The 22,706-nt window shown below is 43.8% G+C and overlaps 1 protein-coding gene and 1 long non-coding RNA gene across 4 annotated transcripts in view; one reads left to right on the top strand and one right to left on the bottom strand.

Annotated features, from left to right (window-relative positions):
* Positions 1–22,706, bottom strand: part of eva1ba (eva-1 homolog Ba (C. elegans)) — a 78,604-nt gene that overhangs the window by 16,012 nt on the left and 39,886 nt on the right. Inside the window, exon 3 of one of the 3 annotated variants that reach the window (XM_069895859.1) lies at positions 10,180–10,248. The exons of 1 other annotated variant lie outside the window; for it this stretch is intronic. In XM_069895859.1, coding sequence (XP_069751960.1) covers positions 10,180–10,189 — 10 coding nt within the window. In that variant the 5' untranslated portion in view covers positions 10,190–10,248. Of the gene's footprint in view, positions 1–10,179; positions 10,249–10,510; positions 10,607–22,706 lie in introns of all 3 variants that reach the window. One more of the 3 variants, XM_069895860.1, reaches the window with a different exon arrangement.
* LOC138741583 (uncharacterized) lies at positions 930–19,879 on the top strand. The gene is made up of 3 exons (XR_011343585.1): positions 930–5,106; positions 8,350–9,778; positions 18,873–19,879. It is a non-coding gene; the product is annotated as an uncharacterized lncRNA (long non-coding RNA).

Here is a 22,706-nt window from a genome sequence, read left to right as displayed (position 1 = left end):
GACCTCCTTGGTTATCAATGACATCATCGTCTTCCAGGCAGAACCAGTCTGCTCACTGGTTGATGGGCCTCTGCTATTGGTTTGAACTGAAGCATAAAGAATGAGCTACTGGAGTAATGCAATGGGCCAGGCAAAGGCATGGCCAGCAGAAGGAAACAGAGAGATGGCCTGTGTGAAGAAGTGATGGGGGCAGGAGCTGCTAAGTGATAGGTGGATCTATGTGAGGAGGGGCTGATGGGCAAATGGATCCAGATGGATGGGGGGGGGGGGGGAACAAGTGGGCATAGAAAAAAAGGTGGAAGGTGCTGTGGAGATAAAAGGCTACAGTTATGGAATCCACTTCTTCTGGCCATCCATCCTGTAGGATGATGAAAGTTCCTTTCAGTCAGTTTGTGGGGTTTGATTTGCGCATCCTGGAGCGGCTGTACAGGTTGATCCTTGACCGGCTCTGCTTGCCACATATTTAGCAGGTGAGGCCTGGAGGGGTAACAGGGGCAGAAGCTCTGTCGCGGCCCTTCCTGTGCCTCTCCTCTGTTGCCTCTTGGAGCTTGTTCTCAGCAGCGTCCGCACCTTTTCCGATGGCGTCCCTCCACTGCGAGCGACCTTGAGCCAGATCCTCCCATGTTGATGGGGCAATGTTAGATTTCTTGAGGGTCCTGTGCATCCTTGTACTGCAATCGCTGGTCTCATTTTCAGGTACCACCGGACAGTTGGCCGTACAAGATGTCCTTGGGCAGTCTTCCGTCAGGCATTCGGACAACATGTCCTACCCAGCACAGTTGGGCTGTCATCACCAAGGTTGAAACTGCTGGCATTCCGACTTGAGAAAGGACCTCGGTATTCTCGCCAGGTGATCTTCATCAGAGAACGTAGGTGATACTGCTGCAGTTGGTCAAGCTGAAGTAAGTGACTGATTTGGGCAACACTAGTCCGTTAATAAAGGAAGATGAAGAGTGAAACCAGATAATGGAGGGATGATGGAATAGTAGGGGGAGAGGCAGTTGAAAGCAATAGGGGGAGGAAAAAGAAACTGGGAAACAGAGGGTGGTGGGAATGGGGTGTTGGAAAGAAGGGGTGCATGAAAGGATCTGTGTGGATCAAAAGAAGAGAGAAAGGATTAGAAGAGGTGTAGATGATCTGGAATTGGAGCGTTTAATGTTCCTGTCAGCTGACCTCGGGCTCAATGTTCATTGGCAACTGGGCCTTGCTTTGTGTCCCTTTAATCATCCGCTCTGATTACCCAAAAATGGTACCCAAATATCACAGGAGGCGGGGCTTAGATCACAAAACCATGGTCGCAGGAACTGGGACCATGGTAGCTACTCTCCCTCACAATTGCAGGGAAATCATTCCGTTGCACAAGAAGTGAGAAGTCTGGTCAATTGAGTCGTCGAGGATGAAAAGATACACTGCAGATTCTTGAAATAAAAACAGAAGTGCTGGATATAATCAGCAGGCATCTGTGGAGTGAGAACCATTCAATAATTCAGGCTGATTCACTTTCAGCGAATAGTGAACCATGTTCAACCACACACAGCCCATTTTCACCTTCTCCTCAGATCCACAGTCAGACATGTCCTGGCCGATGCATTGTTTTGGGCTGAACCCACTCCAAATTTCCCGTAGAACCTCTTCCCACTATTACTGTATTGCCGCTCCCTTTGCTCACTTACTTCTCATTTAACCTTTTAACACCTCCTGCAACCTTGCCAATTTCCAGTCCATATTCCAGGGCAGTCGGTGGAGTCTTCCTCAATCAAAGGCACAACTGGTACTCCTCCACTACCACTCTCTTCAACCTACCCAAACCCATTCTGATCTTGAACCACTTCTTTTTACAAATCAAAGTTGTGTGGGCACAAACTTTGTCTTTTCATGGGATGTGCGGAACGATCTGCTTCAGTCCTTTTCTGCTCCCCTCTTTCTCCTTTTTTTGGTGCATTGATCATTCCATTAGTGCTGTGTCCAACATTCATACACAACATGTTCACACCCTTCTTGCTGCCAATTTCCATCCCACTCTCACTTTTACATGGTTCATATTTGGCTTAACCTTTTTTCTTTCTTAACAGCTTCTAATTCTAGCACAAGGAAACATTAGTGACCAAGATCCAGCCCTGAATCTAAATCAACTACATCCTTGACTGCTTTGCTCCCTGTTCTGTAAGTCCATTCTTTTCATCGAATCTCTGGCCTCCTTCTATCTGTTCTGATAACTGCACTTCCCACACTAGTGCTTGTCATATCTCTTCTTTTTTCCCAAAATTGGCTTGCCCTCTGTCATAGCCGACAGGTCGAGCGACTGTGTCGGCCCTATTTCCCGTGTCTCTATCCAGCCAGAATGAGTTCTACTTGTCCTCATTTTCATTGGATCATCCATCCTCCGTAAATTCAGGAATCTTCCGCACGATGCTATCGCCACACACAACTTTCCCCCCACCACTCCTCGTTATCATTCTGAAGGGCCATTCCCACTGCATCTCCTTAATTGGTTCTCCCTCCCCAACCGTCCATCCACTTATGGCCCTTGTCCAGCAGCCGAGGAAGATGGAACAGCTTGTATATTTGTGTGGCTGCAGCAGGGAAGAATTTCAGTTCTTCTGTACATTGTACTTATGGACAGATCAATAAACTCTCCTCATTGTTCACTGTACTTTTCTCTCTTTTTCACCATCCAGAGGCCCAAATGCTCTTCCTCAGTGAAATAGAGATTCACTTGGCCAATTTTATCTCGAGTGAACTGCATTTGGTCTCATCTGCACTGGAGAAGCCACTGCATGGTCATTTTGCAGAAAAAGGATGACCTAAGCTTCCAATTCTCCACCCCACCCTGATCTCTCTTTCTTCCAAAGAAGCTCAGCCATAAACTCGAGGAACAAAATCTTTCAACTAGGCCCGTTACACCTCGGAAATTGCTCAGAACATAACAATGAATTTCAGATAACCTGCCTTTCTAGTTTGTACCAGAACTGACAAGCACTGATGCAAGATCACCCGTCTGCAGCATTCCACTTCTCTCTTTATAATGCTGCCTGGCGTGCTGTGCTCTGAACCTGTTCCAGCATTGTAGTCTGTTCACATCCATCTCTTTCTATTTACACCTATTTACACCTCCTCCTTCAGGCAGGTCAGCCTTCACCTCCACCCCCTCTGAGTCTGCGCCTCAACCACTGGTGCCATTCAGTGTACCTTGATCTCCTCCCATTGAGACTTCAACACCCTAAACCAGCTCTTTTCTCCATCCTTTCCCTCTTGTCTGTAACTTAAAAGATGCTGGAAAAACTTCACTCACAACTGTTTATCAAGGGCAGTGTGGGTTCATGCAACGGTTAGCGCAATTTGTGAAATATTGCTTGCTTTAAACACGCACTTCCTGCTGAAGAACAAACCGAGAGGATGGCTTTCCAGAAATGCTGCAATCTTAGATCTAAACAATGCAAATGTAGCATTTAATTAAGCAACTTCCTATTTCCAAAAGATTTACAACTACAATGTAAATATAAGAATGTAGTCAGATGGAGCTTGAGTAGGTTTAGTGTTTCTTGATAAATTTTATGTGTTAATAATAAGTGAATTTTGAAAAGGTACAGTATGTGTGGCTTGTGGCTTTGAAGGTTGAGAGTGTTACTTGATAGGCCAGTAGGGCACGGGTAAATAAAAATTGGGTCTCCTAATGAATCAATTATATTCCTGACTCTGACGTGTCCTGTGCACCACCCACCGCACCCCCCCCCCCCGCCCCTTTTGACCTTGTATAAAGCCTTCAACTCCCTGACCCAAAAAGCCCGGGTCACGACACCTGAAAACTTCATCTGACCTACAGATGCTCTTATTTGACTCTTGTTTAACTGTTTGTTAATTTCCTTTACTTGCCTTTTTGGTTGTACAGAAAAAATGTAAAATAACCAGAAGTTCCACTAGGTAACTAGGGGGCTCCCCTGAGAAACCTGGGTCTCCCCTGAGTAACCTGGATCTCCACTGAGTAACCTGAGTCTCCATTGGGTAACCAATGGTCTCAACTGAGTAACCAGAGGTCTCCTCTTAGTAACCAGGGGTCTCTCCTGAGTAACCAGGGGTCTTCTCTGAGAAACTGTGGCTCATGTGCAACAACTAAGGCTCAGGTATCTTGGGACAATTAACAATGCACTTGACTGACCCCTTGATGGGGAGCTGAAATGGAATCCAATCCAGAATTCTCTTGAGGGGTGCATAAGCAAACTTCAGGTGTAACCAGTCCATGATACCTCCTCTTGAGGGGTGCATAAGCAAACTTCAGGTGTAACCAGTCCATGATACTTCCTCTTGAGGCGTGCATAAGCAAACTTCAGGTGTAACCAGTCCATGATACTTCCTCTTGAGGGGTGCATAAGCAAACTTCAGGTGTAACCAGTCCATGATACTTCCTTGAACTGATTGACATTTCCTGAACAGCAGATTCTTTCCAAAGGTGAGGCTGCAAATTAGTAACAGCCAGTGTGCCTCCCCACTCCCACTTGCAAGCTGAGACCTGCCAGCTCAACCTGGATTATCTGGGGAGCGGAGGAGGTGGGGGAAGGTGGAAGGTTCTGTCTGCCAGCAGGAGGAGAACTCTGAACTCTGGAAGGCTCTGTCCCAGCATCTGGAAGGTGGGAAAATGGGTGTCCTCGTGTGACCACCTGACCTCTGACAAGAACAGCTGTCCAAGATGCTGGGAGTCGCTTGCAGCAGGTCATTGGAAGAGAAACCCAAGTGGCTCAGTCAGTTGGTAGATCCACAAAGTGATCCTGGGCTGGTGTGGTTACCAGTGGAAAGAAAAGTCAACAGAGAACGTTAGGGAGAGGTCAGTAAGGACTGCTTTGGCTGAAAAAGGTGTGCATTTCTTTGGCAAAGAAGGGCAAAAATAGTCATTTAGAACAGGGTGTTGCATCAGTTAGTGAACTGAGAGGATCTAAACTTTGTAAACACAGGCACCATTTTACACTGACTCATCCCGTCCTTTTTTAATCACAGGAGGTTTTAGGATTGACACTGGTATTTTGCAAATCACGATCATCTGTCAACACAAAGCAGGAACCTGACTTGTGAAGCAATCCAAAGATAACCATTTTCCCCTGTGACGAGAAGACGGTAACTGAGGGAGTTAAATTCCATTTTTATTATATGGCATTCACTGATGTTTTGGGAAGTGAATTTGATGATTTCCATCACTGACAAGCAGTGGTCCTAATCAGGGAGCTGATGCAGGAAGAGATGGCCCCACTCAATGATTAAAGAAGGAATCCGTAGGACTACACACTCTACTTTCAGTACACGATGGCAGCAAAGCAGGGCAGGAACTGCTCTTCAGGAACCCAGGAGGGTCAACGATTTGTGCACCGCAGGTGGTGGAGCCACACCTTGTAACGACGCTGACTGGGAACAATCCCATCTCTCATTGAGGAGTTACTGCGAGGGTTCCCCCTCTGGGCATTACAAAGATATGTACGCTGGTTGGTTAACTGCCCCCCTCCCTACTGGTGAGAATAAAATGGGAAGGATGGGTAGACTCAGTGGCTGAAGGGCCCATTTCTGATTCCTTTGTTGCCATGCAATAGTACAGAACATAATATTTCATGAAATTGCCGTAAGATGGACAAAGGGTCACCACTAGTGTCACCCGCCGCTCCTTACAGTAAGAGAGAAAGAGAAGCCAAGTCTTCCTGAAGCTTTTGCAGCCACAGTCTCCTGCGCGATTCATCAATCCACGGATGCAGGATTTTAAATAAAAGCAACGGTGGCCCCTTTAACGGGCCGTTTAAAGCCTGTACAGAGCCCCGACATTAGGACTGGGTGGTTTAATCCTCCGCAGCAGCGCTATTCTCTGCACTCCGCTCCGCTGGACCCATTCTATATGTCTCCCAGATATCCTGAGCTTGGAGATACCAGATCATCGTCCTTTTCTTGATGCTACCATTCTATTTTCATTGTAAATTTCTGTCAGTAATTGAGGTGGGTAATGACAGCTCTTATTTCCTTAAAATTCAGACGGAGGCCATTCAGTCCATTGGGTCTATGAACAGCTCACAAAATACACCCATTCTGCAGTAATTTTCCCTTTGATATTGTCCTTAAAGCAACTGCTGATCAAAATTACAGAACCAGATCTCCATGGACAAAAATACTAAACTACATCTCGAGATACAGGAGCCTGAAGATGAGCACTCAGCGGCACAAGGACAGCCTCTTCCCCGCTGCTGTCAGATTCCTGAATAATCAATGAACCAAAGGCACTGCCTCACTTTGACTTTTCATGCACTATTTAGTTATTATTTTAAGGTGGTTTCATGAATGTTTACACTGTGACGCTGCCGCAAAACAATGAATTTCGTGACTTGTTCATGACAATAAATTCTGATTCGCATTTGTTAACTGAAGAAACTCCTCATTTGTTGGCAGATTCATTGAACGTAAAACAATGGAAATATTGATGGGGATATTTCAGTCAGAACATTTTGCTTGGGTGAGTGGGAGGCCCTCCCTTTGCAAGCGTTCAACTCGTCAGGATTGATCCCAGAATTACCTGGTTGCCAGGTTACTTGGAATCACAGTTCCTGTTACATGGGAGAATGGCATAAACCTGGGAAAGAATTCCCTGATCATGTCTTGAGGCACTGGCTGCTTCAGAAGCTAATTGTGCAACATTCCCTGAAGGTCCAGTGCAGCATAAGTGAATTTCAGGAGCGGTGGGGCCAGACATGAAAATGCGTACATTTGACAGTAGGGAATACTGATAATCCGAGGTCAGGTCACTGAGCCATAGAGTCACACTGTCCAACTTACTCACACTGATGTCCCACCCACATGAGTACGACCTGCCTGCATTGGCCTATACCTATTCTATCCATGCATCTATCCAATTCTTTCTTAAAAATTGCAATCATACCTGCCTCAAGCACCTCTTCCGGCAGCCTATTCCATACACCCACCACCCGCTATATAAAAAGGTTACCCCCTCATGTTCCAGTTTAATCTTTCCTCCCCCCAACCTTAAGCCTCTGTTACCACTTCCCCAACTATGGGCTCTCAGCATTAACCTGATCTATTCCTCTCATGGGACATGAAACCCAACCTCAGCCAGTCAGTCCAGTTTTAACATTTTAACACCCAGGGATGTAAGAGATGAAGCGACCAACTTGCTTCCAGGTGTTTAAACATTTTAACAAAGAAACACAAAAAGTGCTGGAAACACTCAGCAAGTTGGGCACCGTCTGTGCAAGTGCACATGCAGGCTGTCTGGGTGCTGTGACATGTCACCATTACTTGTCCACTTCTCCACAAAATCACAGCAAAACACACAGAACGGTCAGCCACAGGGCAAGGAATTGGCGCTGAGGTAAAAGAACAGCCATGCTCTCAATGAAAAGCATGAAGACTGAATGGCTTTGCTCTGCTTCTGTTCCCTCTCTTCTACTTACCTCAGTCAGATGGATCATTTGTTTTTTAAGAATAATAAAACTTACTAAAATTTTGCGAAAAGGACTTTTCCTTTGAAAGTTTTGTTTGAATCATAATTAAGAATTCTTTGACCTACTGAGAGATCACTACAGAGAGCCTTAGCATAAGCAGCGTTAAATTTCCTCTCGCGCACCGCCTTGGGACGGGAACATAGGAACATAGGAAGTAGGAACCGGAGTAGGTCAAAAATGGCCCATCGAGCCTGCTCCGCCATTCAATACGATCATGGCTGATCTAATTTATGACCTAACTCCACTTACCTGCCTCCTCCCCCTATCCCCTAATTCCTCTATCATGTAAAAATTTATCTAACTGAATTTTAAATATGTTTAATGAAGCAGCCTCAGCCACTTCCCGGGTTAGAGAATTCCAAACATTCACTACTCTCTGGGAAAAATGATTTTTCCTCATCTCTGTCCTAAATCTACTCCCCCGAATCTTGAGACTGTGTCCTCTGGTTTTAGTTTCCCCGGCCAGCTCAAAAAACCTTCCTACATCTATCCTATCCATACCCTTCATAATCCTATATGTTTCTATAAGATCTCCCCTCATTCTTCTGAACTCGAGCGAATACAATCCAAGACTCCACAAATATCAAGTAGGGGGGAATTGTTGGATCTTAATCAATAAAGCCCACACAGCATTCAAGCACAGAATCTTCTATTGTTCCTACGCTAGCAAAATAGAATAAAATATTGTGTGGAGAGGAATGTTTGTCATCTGACTTTTGGAGGAAGAGAGTGGACTCACATTTTTGTTTCAAATTCTGAGGAATAAATGGATGTCAGAGGAAGTCTGTCAGAGCTCCACTGTGGATGATCTGGTTACCTATGGATTTGTTTTCATCATTAATGTGTGATGTGTTTCCATTTGAAGCTTAACTCTGGAATCGATGCCAAAGGAATAAAACAGCTGAGGAATTTGGGGGACTAAAAGGAAACTTGGACTGCGGTCAGAGACACAACTTTTCATAACGTTTACAAAGCTAGCCAGGGAGAGTATCGAAATGGTCACAAGGATTAAAGAAAAGTGACAAATGATGCACCAAATCACCCATACACACGCATCCACATGCACACGCATCCACATGCACACGCATCCAGATGCACACGCATCCACATGCACACGCATCCACATGCACACGCATCCACATGCACACGCATCCACATGCACACGCATCCGCATGCACACGCATCCGCATGCACACGCATCCGCATGCACACGCATCCGCATGCACACGCATCCGCATGCACTCTCATCCACATGCACTCATCCGCATGCACACGCATCCGCATGCACACGCATCCACATGCACACGCATCCACATGCACACGCATCCACATGCACACGCATCCACATTCACACGCATCCACATGCACACACATCCACATGCACACACATCCACATGCACACACATCCACATGCACACGCATCCACATGCACACGCATCCACATGCGCACTCATCCACATGCACACTCATCCACATGCACACTCATCTAAAACCTGAGGACACAATCTCTAAATAAGGGATTGTCCATCAGAATTGGATGAGAATGAATTTCTTCACCTGCTCACTATCTTAGAAGTATGCTTCAAGGTAGAGATCACGAGATGTTTAAACTTCAAGGAAATCAGAAATAATGGTTATGCTCAAACTTAAAAACGATCAGCAATGCTTCAATGAACAGTGTAGCAGGCACAAGGGGCCAAATGGCCTACTCCTGCTTTGTCTGCTTAGCGTAACCCTATTACAGTGCCACCTGCTCGGGTACTGACGTTGCAGCCAACGCCATCCTCGGCCTCTGGTTAGGCCCCTCATCGTCTTTGATCTCTCTGCCATGAGGGAAGTTCTTTTCACTCTCTCCTCTTGCAACCTTTGCCTTTTTTACCCCCATTACTTTATCACTTCACTGCTTTCAAAACCATCCTATCTCTCTTCTATGGATTCTTACCGGGGGCGGTGGGTGGGTGGGGGGGTTGGTTTCTACACCCTAACCTCTCTTTTCTATTCTTTTTAACGTCAATCTGATGCTAACTGAAAGGAGTTTGTACGTTCTCCCCATGTCCACGTGGGTTTCGACCCATGTTCCAAAGATATACGGAGTTAGTAGGATAATTGGACACGTGGGTGTATTTGGGCGGTACGGGTTCAAGGGCCAGAAAATCCTGTTACCGTGCTGTATCTCTATATTTAAAACAAATATTTGTGTTCTTATTTTCTAAGAATGACAAAAGAAAATGGCCTTAGAAGGTTGTACTGTAATTCTTTGTACAACTTGAAGGAAAAGACTCCAAGATTGAGAGGTAATTATAGTACAATGATCAAATTACTTAGAGCTAAACAATTTGGCAACAGGAAAAGCTGTTGTGATAACGGTGATGCTACATATGAAATCCTCCAAATATCTACATATAAGCTCATTTATTTCTATTCTGTATAACTGCCCAGCAGTGAATGAGGAATGCAATTCCCAGCGTCCCAGCTTTGGGCTTGAAAGATAAACTGCAGACTCTTGCCTGGGGAGAAGTGTTGCAAATATTTCCCGCTATATCTTTAACCTCTCAACAAAATATTCAGAGAGTTGTTCATCTAAGCCAAACAGCTGCTACTGAATCTCATGAAAAACTGGGGCAACAAAATACTCGTATTCTGTTTGGAGAAGGTTTATTGTCAAAGTGCAAAAAGTGGATTTGTTAATACTTACCAGATGTCATCAGTTTGATGTTCCATGGTAGAACTTTCCCAGACCATTGGTATTTCACAATACTCAGGACTGGAAGAGAATGAATTGGAGTAAAATAAATCCAGCAATACATTGAGAAGAGCTTGGATACAATTCATTTTCCCTAAGATGCAAAGATGACCTGCTGAGTTACTCCAGAAGATTGTTTGTGCATCTGTCGTCTCTTGTGCTTTCATTTGTATCGGCACCTGGTAACAAGCTTATTCTAAACACATCAACTGCACCGGTGGATTGATACACCATGGAAAGAAGTGGATGTGGGAGAGAGCTAGAGGGTAAATCTCCACCTCACCTTAACACGGAGTTTTCCCAGCAGCGATCACTGATGAAAAGTTGGAAGAAACTTTTTCCTGGCTTTTTTCCATTGTCAATCTCTTCTGCTGGAGATCTATAGATGAAAGACTCTAAGGCATTTCTGGCTTAGTGTCACATAGACATCTAAATGCTAAGCCACTCGGGATCCCAGTGCAAGGAGCTTTCAAAGTGTTCGAGGGTCACTTTTGTGAAGGCATTGCCAACTCAGGTTGGAAATGTTCTACTCTAGGATGTTCTTCTTCCCTCCCGCCCCCATGCTCCTGCCATTGCTCACCCAAAATGTTCATCATAGTTCATTGCTGTTCTTATCAATGGAAAAGCAACAGGTCCATCATTATCCTGCAAGGCTGTATAATTATTGGTCATCGGCCAAATATCCCAACCTTAATGGTTTTTTTTAATTAGCCGGTGAGCTTGTGAATATTTTTTAAAAACTCATCTCATGGGAAAGCTTAATCATAGGCATCTGAGGAAAGCTTTGCCAGGAGACTTAGCCTCATCTGAACTAACATTCCACGTCTATTAATAAATTGTCAGCTTTGACATCTTGATCCCTCCTGGTGAACAGAATAAATTATACAGCCAATACATTCCAACAAAGTACCACATAATACCATATAATGAGTAGGATTACACAACATAATAGATCTACATGATATTTTGGCTGAGATTTTATAAAAGGTTATGAGAAGAGTCCTTTGCTTTGGCCTGATCACAGACTTGAAATGTTCCCAGATACCAATTAAACTGTGGTTCCCTCTCAAACTGGGAACATCCTGATTGGTGCAGGAAATCCCGAATCCATTGCAGCTTCACATGGTGAAATAAATTTAACAAGAAAGTAGTTTTATCTTCATTTTGCCCATTGTCAGTATGAAAAGTGATCAATTCTCCTTCCATCAATCACTCAACATCAGACCTTACTTGTTGGTACGTGTGTTGTGAAGAGTAGTGTTGGGCCAACCTACATAAATCTACTCCACTTCAATGTAACCCTTCCCTCCTTTACAGTTCCTAACCCTCTATTTTTCGTGCATCTATGTGCCTATCTAAGAAGCTTTTATATGTCCCTATTGCATCAGCCCCCACCACCATCCTTGACAATGCATTCCAGGCACCCACCACTCTCTGTCTAAACAACCTATCTCTAACATCTCCCTTAAACTTTCCTCCCCTCACCTTAAGAAGGCGCCCACCGGTATTTGCTATTGCCGCCCTGGGATAAAAGATATTGGCTGTCCACCTACGCTGCTCATAATCGTATACACTTCCATTAAGTCACCTCTTATGCTCTAGTTTTCTACATAAGACATTCTCCAATCCAGGCAACACCCTGGTAAAACTCCTCTGCACCCTCTCTAAAGTTTTCACGTCCTTCCTATGATAGTTTCATCATGACTCTCATGTTGGTATCACCTGTTATGCCATATCTATAATAAGAAAGTAGGTGAAGGGAACATCTATCCATCCACTGAAATGAATCAATCCTGCCCCATGATTCCTGATACTAATAAGCAATTTTAGGCAGAAGGGTCACAAAATGGCAAGTGTGGAGAATGGAGTGTTCCACTGGTGCAGTGATTGGTCCCTAGTCACTCATTTATGAGGGAGTATGGAGGAGGCTTTGGTCTGGATTGCAAGAATACTTCTTGGCCCTCCCAAGTTCTTGATACCATGTGCATTGGGTGTATTTGGGCAGCAAGGGACAGAAGGGCCTGTTACCATTAAAAATTAAAGTATTCCAATCCTCAGTTTCATAAGGATTCATTCCTCTAACAATTAGGAGCACACATTGAGACATGGACCCAGCCTGGAGGCAGGACCTCAGCCTATACGGAGAGGAATGAAGGTGAGGCAGGTAGGAAGCTGGAGGAAGGAGAAACACTGCATGGACAGCTTGGGGAGGTTCTGGAGATAAGGGTTAGAATGGAGAAGCTAATTTTACAGTGTTGTACATTTGCATGGCAGCTCAATACACCAATTATCTTGGTTTTAATCTGCTCAGAACCCAAAACAGGATATATTCTGGAAAACTTAGGTTTTTGTGTTGTTTCTTTTTGTTAAGTAAACTGACATTCCAACTGTGGTTTTCAAGTTCTGTGGAATGTTACCACTGCAATGTATGGAATTTCTGTTCATGAATAACCCTGCACATACGGTTTGGAAATGTTAGGTTTCACATAGAATAAATACATTACACAAAAGCAACAATCACAGAAAGAACTGTTTGGCTGTTGCCTTTTTCCTCTACAAAGAAAGGCTGTTTGATGGTAAACAGAACAGAGACAAGGGAACCTTAACTTGATGCATCGTCCTCTCTAACCAGCCAATTCGCATGCTCAATGTCCAAGTGAAATCATACACTGATTAAAGTTGTGACATCAGCCAACCAGTACACTCGTGTTCGATCAATTTGGCAAACTTCCCCCAGTCATTTCGTCCTTCTTTTCTGATGAAGGCACAGCCATCTCTTTAGATCCAAGATGAAGAATTTCATGCATCAATCAGAAGTAGGAATTTCTTCTTCAGATAAGAAACTCAAAACACTAACCTAACTGTTTTGGACTTTTCTAACTCCGAGCAATGCAGCTAAAGCATTTAAATCAGTTTCCCGACGATGGCCTGGAAACAGGCTATGTTAGATCTCTGTGCTCCATTAGGCGCCTTAAATCATCCTAGCAACATTATGCACAAAATTCGATGCTAGGCAACCAGTAGAAGATTTTTCATTTTCAAACATCATAGAGGAAAGAAAGGGGATGGGTTAACATTGATCTCACCAAAGAAACCAATGATATGGAGGTGGGTGGGATTTACAACCAAGCAGATCCACAAAGTAACTGAAGTCATTTAAACAGCGCTGCCTAGAGTTTTGTTCCTGGTCACCTATACGAAATACATTATATAGAAAGGCCCTATAACCTCCCAAACCACTCATCTACCTGCCCCTTCAGTCACTTCCTGACCCATCTGCCAAAGGCTTTAAAACCCCTACCTTGGCCTCAGTAACTACCTCAGAACCCAAAGAACTAGAACTGAAGCAAGCGAGCTTTGATCTACAGTGACTGCCTGAAAAGATGACATAGCCAAGAGGGGTAAAGAAGCCAGCCTCCACTCATGTCAATGAACTCTCAAGTGCACAACTACTAACTCTGCCCAGCAACACATTTACTTAAGCAGTGATTTCATGCAAAACACTACATTCAACAGAGTGTATTCAGACTGAATCTTTGTGCACCACATGTAAATTGAGTGCAGACAGAACAAGCAATCTCTTAGAGTCTAAACATAAGACAGCATTATGACTCTATGCTTAGCAGAGTCTATTTAAACAGAGTCTCTGGACACTACATCAAATTCAGTCGATCCTCAGCAATATAAAGGCAAACATTCTTTATCCACAGAAACAAGAAATAAGAGCAAGTCCCAGCTAAGCCAGCGTGACTATTCAACAAGACGATGGTTGAAATTTCATGTCAAATCACCATTTTCCTGCACTATTTCCATATGCTTTGATTCCTTCATATGCCCAGAAATATTGCTCTCCGTTTTGATTGCAATGTTAGATCCTCTGCACCCCACTGTGGTAAAGAATCCCTCTGAGGGTCACTCACCAAGTTCACTACAACAGAGTTTCTACAACCTCCAATAAAATGAGACAATTTTTTAAAAAAAATTTTTTTTCACACCATAAATCACATTAGCCATGATACACACTTTTTCTTTTTCACACATATACAGTGACTTTTTCTCTCCCCCCCCCCCCCCTCCCTCCTCCCAGGCCACCCCCCCACCCCCCCCCCCTCTCATCCATTTTAGGTATACAATCTAGGTTGCATTAAACCAGTCAGACAATGTTGTCATTCAACAAAAATACACCAGAAATTCTACTGAGTCCATTCTTTTCTTTCCTTCTCCTTCCATCAACTTAGGTAATGTTTGTCCCGGTAAAGAGACTCCATGCATGACACAGTGATAACAGAACTTACAGCTTTAAGTCTCCCAATCAGTTCTCCAGCAAAATACAGTCAGTGCAGAATAAGTTCCTGTTATGCACATGACATCAACCCCAGTCACAACCAGCCAGATCGTCTCCAAACAGGATTGACAGGCAATCGGTCAATCATTGTGATTGCAATGGAGCAAATGTTTTCACCATTCTTTAATATTCTATGAACCAAACTCCTCCACATAAATAGAATGGTTTGCTAAGCTAGTCCTGTGTAAAGGGCCGCACAATCTTCCAGGACTGTAGGTGTTGATTTTCTTATGCATCTGTCATACATACGATTCACCATGCCCTGGCCTCACACATCACAGACACCATATCTGGATCTTAAAAGATGTGCAAGAGACACCAACCGAGCTGCACAGTCACACTGATGAGGCAAAGGGCGGAGCTGAATTGGCTGACCTTATGATAGGATGGCCAAGGATCAGGCACTTCAGTTTCTGGCCATCATGGTGGTGGAAGATGAGAGCAGTCCGTCCTCTCACCATAAATATAGAACTGATCTGGAAAATCCTCTCATCCGTTCATCCATTCATTAGAGAAGAATCAAGTTCTCTTCTTTATCCATTTTCCCAATAGCTGCTCAAGTAAAGACAATCCCTTGAAATAACACTGGCCCAAGCTATCTCACCACTTTTCTCCTCATAGACCCAGAAGAGCAAAGGAAAAATATATCCTTGACCACCTGAACCCACACTGATATTAAAGCACCCATTTACACTGACTTGATTTTTCCCACCTTCCTATGGTTTCTCCCCACCCCCAGGACTTAACTCTTACCCTACGCGCTAGGAGCTGCAGTTAATTAACGTACCAGTCTGCACCTCTTTGGGATGGAGGAGGAGAACTTGGAATATCCAGAGAAAACTCATGCCATCACAGGGAGAAGATGCAAACACCAGACTAGCAGCACCAGAGGTCAGGGTTGAACTGGGTTACTGGAACTGTGAGGTAACAACATTTGACTCCCATTTACCTCGTGCATTGTAAGCACACAAGACCATGGAGACTGTTTTAGTGATTGATTGTACACTTTCATTCAAATGCAGGATGGAAAAAAGACATGCACCCTGCAATTGACTTTTTATCACTGAGTTTGTAAAAATAGAACATGGAAGAAAATATAGCCCTAGCTGTGGTGTTCCCAGAGGATACAGCAGGTCACTCTATCCCTCTCAAGAAAAATCCCTTAGATTTAGACACATGAGACTACAGATGCTAGAATCTGAAGCAAAACCCAAGTTGGTGAAGGAACTCGGCAGGTAAGGCAGCATCCGTGGAGGGAAATGGAGAGTCGAGGCCCTTCCTCAACGTGTGCCTTTGGTGAACTGCTGGGATGTCAGAATTTTTAATCCAATGCACCACTCTCCCTTTCAAAATGATTTTCGGCACAGACTAGAAAGGCCGAATGGCCTGTTTTCTGTACTGTACTGTTCTAAGGTTCGATGGATCTTATTGTCATTTACCTTCTCAATTGAATTGGCAAGTGGGACTTTACTAAAGGCCCAAGAATAATAGATTTATTCTCCTCAATAAATTATATTAACAAGGTACTAACTACCTTTAACCAATCCATGCGTCTCCAAATGCTCACTGTTGCCATCCTACAGAATTCTTTCGACAAATGTTCCCACTGTCAGGCTGATTGGTCTGTAGTTACATTATCTGGCCCCTTCTCCCTTTCTAACTAAGTGCCAAATTATAATTTGACCCTCCTGTGGCTGCCTCCACTTTCACCCTCCTCTCCCCCCACCTGGCTCCATCAGTTTCGTTCATTGTCTTCTTCCACCCATCATCTACCTGCCTTTGTCTTCCAACCACCCCTTTCACTCCCCCAGCTGACTCCATCTTCCCTCCTTAGTCTATCTTATCATTTGCTGGCCCGTTCTCACCCAGCCGCCCCCTCTCTATACCTTCTCTACTCCCAATTCGAATGTAGGGTCGCAAGCCAAATTGCCAATAATTCCTTTCCCTCCACAGAGGCAGCTCAGCCTACTGAGTTCTTCAGCACTTTGTTTTATGCTCCTATTTCCATCCTTTCTTTTCCTGAATAACATAAATCTTCTTTGGCTTGGCTTCGCGGACGAAGATTTATGGAGGGGTAATGTCCACGTCAGCTGCAGGCTCGTTTGTGGCTGACAAGTCCGATGCGGGACAGGCAGACACGGTTGCAGTGGTTGCAAGGGAAAATTGGTGGGTTGGGGTTGGGTGTTGGGTTTTTCCTCCTTTGTCTTTTGTCAGTGAGGTGGGCTCTGCGGTCTTCTTCAAAGGAGGTTGCTGCCCGCCAAACTGTGAGGCGCCAAGATGCACGGTTTGAGGCGATATCAGCCCACTGGCAGTGGTCAATGGGGCAGGCACCAAGAAATTTCTTTAGGCAGTCCTTGTACCTCTTCTTTGGTGCACCTCTGTCACGGTGGCCAGTGGAGAGCTCACCATATAACACGATCTTGGGAAGGCGATGGTCCTCCATTCTGGAGACGTGACCTACCCAGCGCAGTTGGATCTTCAGCAGCGTGGATTCGATGCTGACGGCCTCTGCCATCTCGAGTACTTCGATGTTAGGGATGAAGTCGCTCTAATGAATGTTGAGGATGGAGCGGAGACAACGCTGGTGGAAGCGTTCTAGGAGCCGTAGGTGATGTCGGTAGAGGACCCATGATTCGGAGTCGAACAGGAGTGTGGGTATGACAACGGCTCTGTATACGCTAATCTTTGTGAGGTTTTTCAGTTGGTTGTTTTTCCAGACTCTTTTGTGTAGTCTTCCAAAGGCGCTATTTGCCTTGGCGAATCTGTTGTCTATCTCGTTGTTGATCCTTGCATCCTATGAAATGGTGCAGCCGAAATGGGTAAACTGGTTGATCGTTTTGAGTTTTGTGTGCCCGATGGAGATGTGGGGGGGGCTGGTAGTCATGGTGGGGAGCTGGCTGATGGAGGACCTCAGTTTTCTTCAGGCTGACTTCCAGGCCAAACATTTTGGCAGTTTCCGCAAAACAGGACGTCAAGCACTGAAGAGCTGGCTCTGAATGGGCAACTAAAGCGGCATCGTCTGCAAAGAGTAGTTCACGGACAAGTTGCTCTTGTGTCTTGGTGTGAGCTTGCAAGCGCCTCAGATTGAAGAGACTGCCATCCGTGCGGTACCGGATGTAAACAGCGTCTTCATTTTTGAGGTCTTTCATGGCTTGTTTCAGCATCATGCTGAAGAAGATTGAAAAGAGGGTTGGTGCGAGAACGCAGCCTTGCTTCACGCCATTGTTAAGGGAGAAGGGTTCAGAGAGCTCGTTGCTGTATCTGACCCGACCTTGTTGGTTTTCGTGCAGTTGGATAACCATGTTGAGGTACTTTGGGGGGCAGCCGAGGCGCTCTAGTATTTGCCAAAGTCCTTTCCTGCTCACGGTGTCGAAGGCTTTGGTGAGGTCAACAAAGGTGATGTAGAGTCCTTTGTTTTGTTTTGTTAACATAAATACAACCACTTTAATTCCACACACCATTGCCACACTGACATGGTCTTGTGCACTACCAAATTGTGGTTACCAGCTGTGGTGATACATCCATTTCACTGGCCGCAATCATACCAGCCGACTGCAGGGGGAAACCACTTACCTGCAGGTAGGCCACTTGGGAAGCTGGCCCCACCTGCCAGCTGTCAATCACCGGCCCAAAAAAGACTCGAGCCAGCCCCTTTCTAAATCAGTCAGACACATGGAACCAGAGGCTACACAGATCTGGTGTTCATCATGAAGCTGATTAAAGCCTGTAGTACAGTCTTCTTGAGTTTGTGTTTGTTTCCAGCAAATTGGAGGAACAACACCTTATACACCATCTCAGCAGAATTCAACTATATTGACCTCCAATTTCCGTTAAACCTATCCCCCGAAGACTTTCTTTTCTGACACCTCTGTCTCCCTGCCTCCATGTCCCCACCCCTTTTCCTTCCTTCTATCTGAGAGCTCTCCTTCTTCGCCCTCTGCTCCCTCCCCTACCACTTCTCAGCTTTTCTCTTTTACCCTCCCACCTTCATCCACCTATTACCTCTTACCTGTTAGCCTGTGCTCTTCCTCCCTTCCTCCTCACTTCCTCCCCCCTCACTCCACCTTTTCACATTACTAATGAAGGCCTCAAGCCCAAAATCTTGACTGCCCTTTACTTCCTGTGGATGCTGCGTGACCGGCTGAGTTTCTCCAGTGTATTTGGATACAGCTCGTGAATGAATGCAGTCTTATTCAAGTAGCCAACATCCACTTCTAGAAATGCTATTCCTCTCATTGACAGTAACTTTATAATCTCAAATGGTTCACACCTTTCCTTCTTAATTACATTGTCCTGACAGATACTCCCTGACTTACCAGCGTAATTGGAGAAAACTGAAGGTGCTTTTCAAGATTGTAAAGAACAAGTGGAATGAAATAGAGAGAAAATAGAAAAAGTGGAAGATTATTTTGTTGGATGGGAAATTCAGAAGAAATATTTATTGAAGAAGATTGACTCTGGAAGATCAAAGCCGTCAGAATAATGTTAAGATAGTGTGAATTCCACAAGGTATTGAGGGTTCGGATCCAAATAAATTTTTTTTAAATGGATCCCTAACGCATTAGGTGTTGAAATTTTTTCCTGATGGTTTGGAATTAGATAGAGCACATAGGGCTTTAAGAAGTAAACCATATCCTGGTCAACCACCTTGAGCAGTTTTGATTCGCTGTTTGAAATATTGAGAGAATTTTGCGAATTGCAGTGCAAAATGCATGTAGATATCAGTCTTCATTGATGGTACAAGGTAATAAGGTCTTTTTTTAATCCTGATTTAAGTCAGGAGATTATTAAGAGACATAAAGAATTCAATTCTGCGAAAGGGGTGCTTTGGAGGAAGGGATATAAATTTTCTTTTCGATATCCCGCTGTGTTGAAGATTTTTTTATGGGAATTTCCAATCACAATTTTTTGAGAATGATCACGATGCTTTAATTTTTGCTAATTCTTTGCTGAATTTTGCTAATTCTTTGCCGAACAGGGCCACTCAAAGAGGAAGACTTCAGATAAGAAGAATGGGAATGGGAAGGCAGACATGTCAAAGAGCTTGATTGATATTGTTGATCTGGAACAAGCTTTGGGACTGAATTCATTGGGATTATGATTTGATTCAGACTTATGTTTTTGGAAGTCACCTGCCACTTGTGGGTTTTATTCCCACACCCAATTAATTGGGGAGTTACTACTCTTTTGTAGTTTTGGGGTATATATACATTTTTCTTGTAATCTTTTTCTGTTTGTTAGGAGGGGGGTTCTTTTTTGTAGTTTATCAATTTAGGGTTTTTTTGCAAGGGGAGCTTTATTTTATTGAGAGGGTTTTTTTTTCTTTATTTTGTAAAAAAGTTTTTTTATTGATAGAATAATGTCTACTTTGAATTTTGCGACTTTTAATATTCAAGGTTTACATAATCCGATTAAACGAAAACGTGTTTTGGCTTGTATTAAAAAAATGAAAGTCGATGTAGCTTTTTTGCAGGAAACACATTTAACTGAAAAAGAGCATTCAAAATTGAAGAGAAACTGGGTTGGCCATGTAACTTCATCTTCTTTCCTTCTCAATTACATTGTCTTGACAGATACTCCCTGACTTACCAGTGTAATTGGGACCAAAGGATCAGTCGTATAACCATATAATAATTACAGTACGGAAACAGGCCATCTCAGCCCCTCTAATCCACACTGATTTAAGTGAACTCCACTAGTCCCATCTACCTGCTCCCTATCCATAACCCTCCAATCCCCTCACATCCATGCACTCATCCAACCTTCTCTTAAATGACAAAATTGACCCTGCTACAACCACCACATAATCCTCCCAACTTGGATCTTTTTCTACCTTGCATATTCCATGACATCCTTGGATTTGAGGGCTGCTGCTTTTTGTTTTAAGTGGGTACAGATTTCTTTCAAGCAATCCATATCTGGTCCCTGAATGCCTCCCACTATTCCGCCACAGATTTACCTTCAAATAACTACTTCCAGTCCATTTTTTACTGAATCATATCTCCGCTGAGTAAAATTGGCCTCAACCCAATTTAGAACTTTCACTTTTTGACCTTTTCATAATTCAGTTAGAATTACCGTAGTGATAATTACAGTGCGTGTTCCATTCTCCCACTCTTAATGTTTTCTAATTGCTTGGATTTGAAATTCTGTCTGGTATTCCTGTTTTTGTTGAATTGTTGAATGCATTTAAAGAGATCTGCCCTCTTCTATTTGTTAAAGGGTATATTATATTTATATTATATATTAATATGTCTTTAAAGGAGATAGATTGTGGGGGCTTAGTGTAGGTCACTTCACAAACAGATACTTACAAAACACATCTCATTTAAAATGCCAGAGCATTGGTCAAGCCAGATATCCAGGCTCTGAGTGCCTTTGTAAAGGCAATGACATTGTTTTGGAAGGAATTTCAAAAAGGTAGGTGCAGATGGAAGAGTCCGAGCTTAAGTGCTAATAAAGGTCTTTCAAGGATTGGGTTTGGAGCTCTGCAAGAAGTTCTGTTTTTTACAAGCAGAGAGAGAGAGGAAAGAACCAATAGGATTTCTCTTTTAGCGAGAGAGTTCTGCAGTAGCTTTTAAAGTTGCAACATGACAAGCTAGCAGGCTTGTTGAAAACCCCATTTTGAAAATGGGTTGTGAGTTCTGAGTTCAGCCTGTTCAAAACCCTTGTGATCCTTACAAAAGGAAATGGCTGGCTGGAGTGTTTCTCCTGAAATAAAGGAAACAAGAGGAACTCTGTGGTGATCTGGAAGAAGAGGTTATCATTTGGAAAACCCATGATGGGTCAAGTTTCTTCGGCAAGATACTGAAATGGTTCATCAGAGGAAATCAGTTTGTGTGTGTCCAATGAACAACAAATCTCTCTCTGAAACCAGTGAGAACCTTCCTGAGCGGTAACCATTTACCTTTATGCACCAAAGCCTGGTGAAAATTCATAAATGTTGAATTCTGTGCACAGTATAGGAATTGCCTGATACTGGTGAACTTGGAGGATTGAGAAGTGAGATTGGACTGTAAAGCCAAGACCTTTCCTGAACATATACACATTACATACACATGCACTTAGAGTTAGAAGGGGGTTAAATTAGGTTAAGTTAATAGTAATAAGTTAAAGTTTGATCCTGTTTTTATGTTTAAAGAACACTAAAAGCAACTTTTGTTTCAGTAGTCATTTGTCTTGGTGAGTTCTGGGCTCCTCTGGATTCGTAACATAATCCAAAATGACCCCAGTTAATGTCAGGGCATTTGAAATTGCCACCTCAAATCCTTTATTATTTTTTCATTTCTCAGAAGTTAGCCGACTATTTGTTCTTCTATCTTCCTCAGTGTAATAATGAGCTCGGTAAACTTCCCATCAATGTGAATAGCCACGGTGTTCCTCAGTTCACATGAGGCCTTACTTGTTGACCTCTCATCATTCCTCAGGGATGCATTAATTTCCTTTAGCATTGTTGCTTTGCCTCCCCAGAACCAATATCCATCATGTCTAATCTGGAAAACTTGTTACCAAGAATGATTAGCTGCCATGCAAAGCTGCAGTAATGATCATGATGTTGAATTCCCACCTATCTCTCTGTGCCCATTGTTCAGTGCCTTGACTCCTCGCATAAAGAGTTAAGCCCTGCTCAGAACAAAGCTGCATCTATTCCCACCCATGCCCTTGTCCCCAGTCTTATTTTCCTCTGCCTTCCAGTTTGACTAAACCCCAACCTTCCATATCCAATTTCATCACTCTTCCTTCTGAAACCAGTTGGTTTCCCTCCTCACACACAGTTAAATCTTCCAGAACAACAAGCCCACATTGCTGCAGGATATGGGTCCCAGCTAGCATCCACAAATCCCAGCTTTCCCAAAAGCCATCTCAAGTTCTCAAGCTCCCTCCCATACATCACCCATGGGTTCACTTACACCATCCTCGCAAGTCTGCGATCATTGTTAGTCATCTGGAAATAAGTCAACAACAGATTCTTTCTTCAATAGTTCCCTGTGACATGCCTACAAGGCCACATCTTCTTTCCACACGTCATTGGTACAATTCCCCAAATTTATTTAAAAGGGAAAAAGAAACGGGTCAAGCAACATCTGTGGAGTTAACGGGTGTAGGTTGACATTTCAGGTCGAGAACCTGCGTC

Source organism: Narcine bancroftii, chromosome 8 (genome assembly GCF_036971445.1).
Source record: "Narcine bancroftii isolate sNarBan1 chromosome 8, sNarBan1.hap1, whole genome shotgun sequence".
Lineage (NCBI taxonomy): Eukaryota > Metazoa > Chordata > Chondrichthyes > Torpediniformes > Narcinidae > Narcine > Narcine bancroftii.
This window is presented reverse-complemented; position numbering and strand designations above follow the sequence as displayed.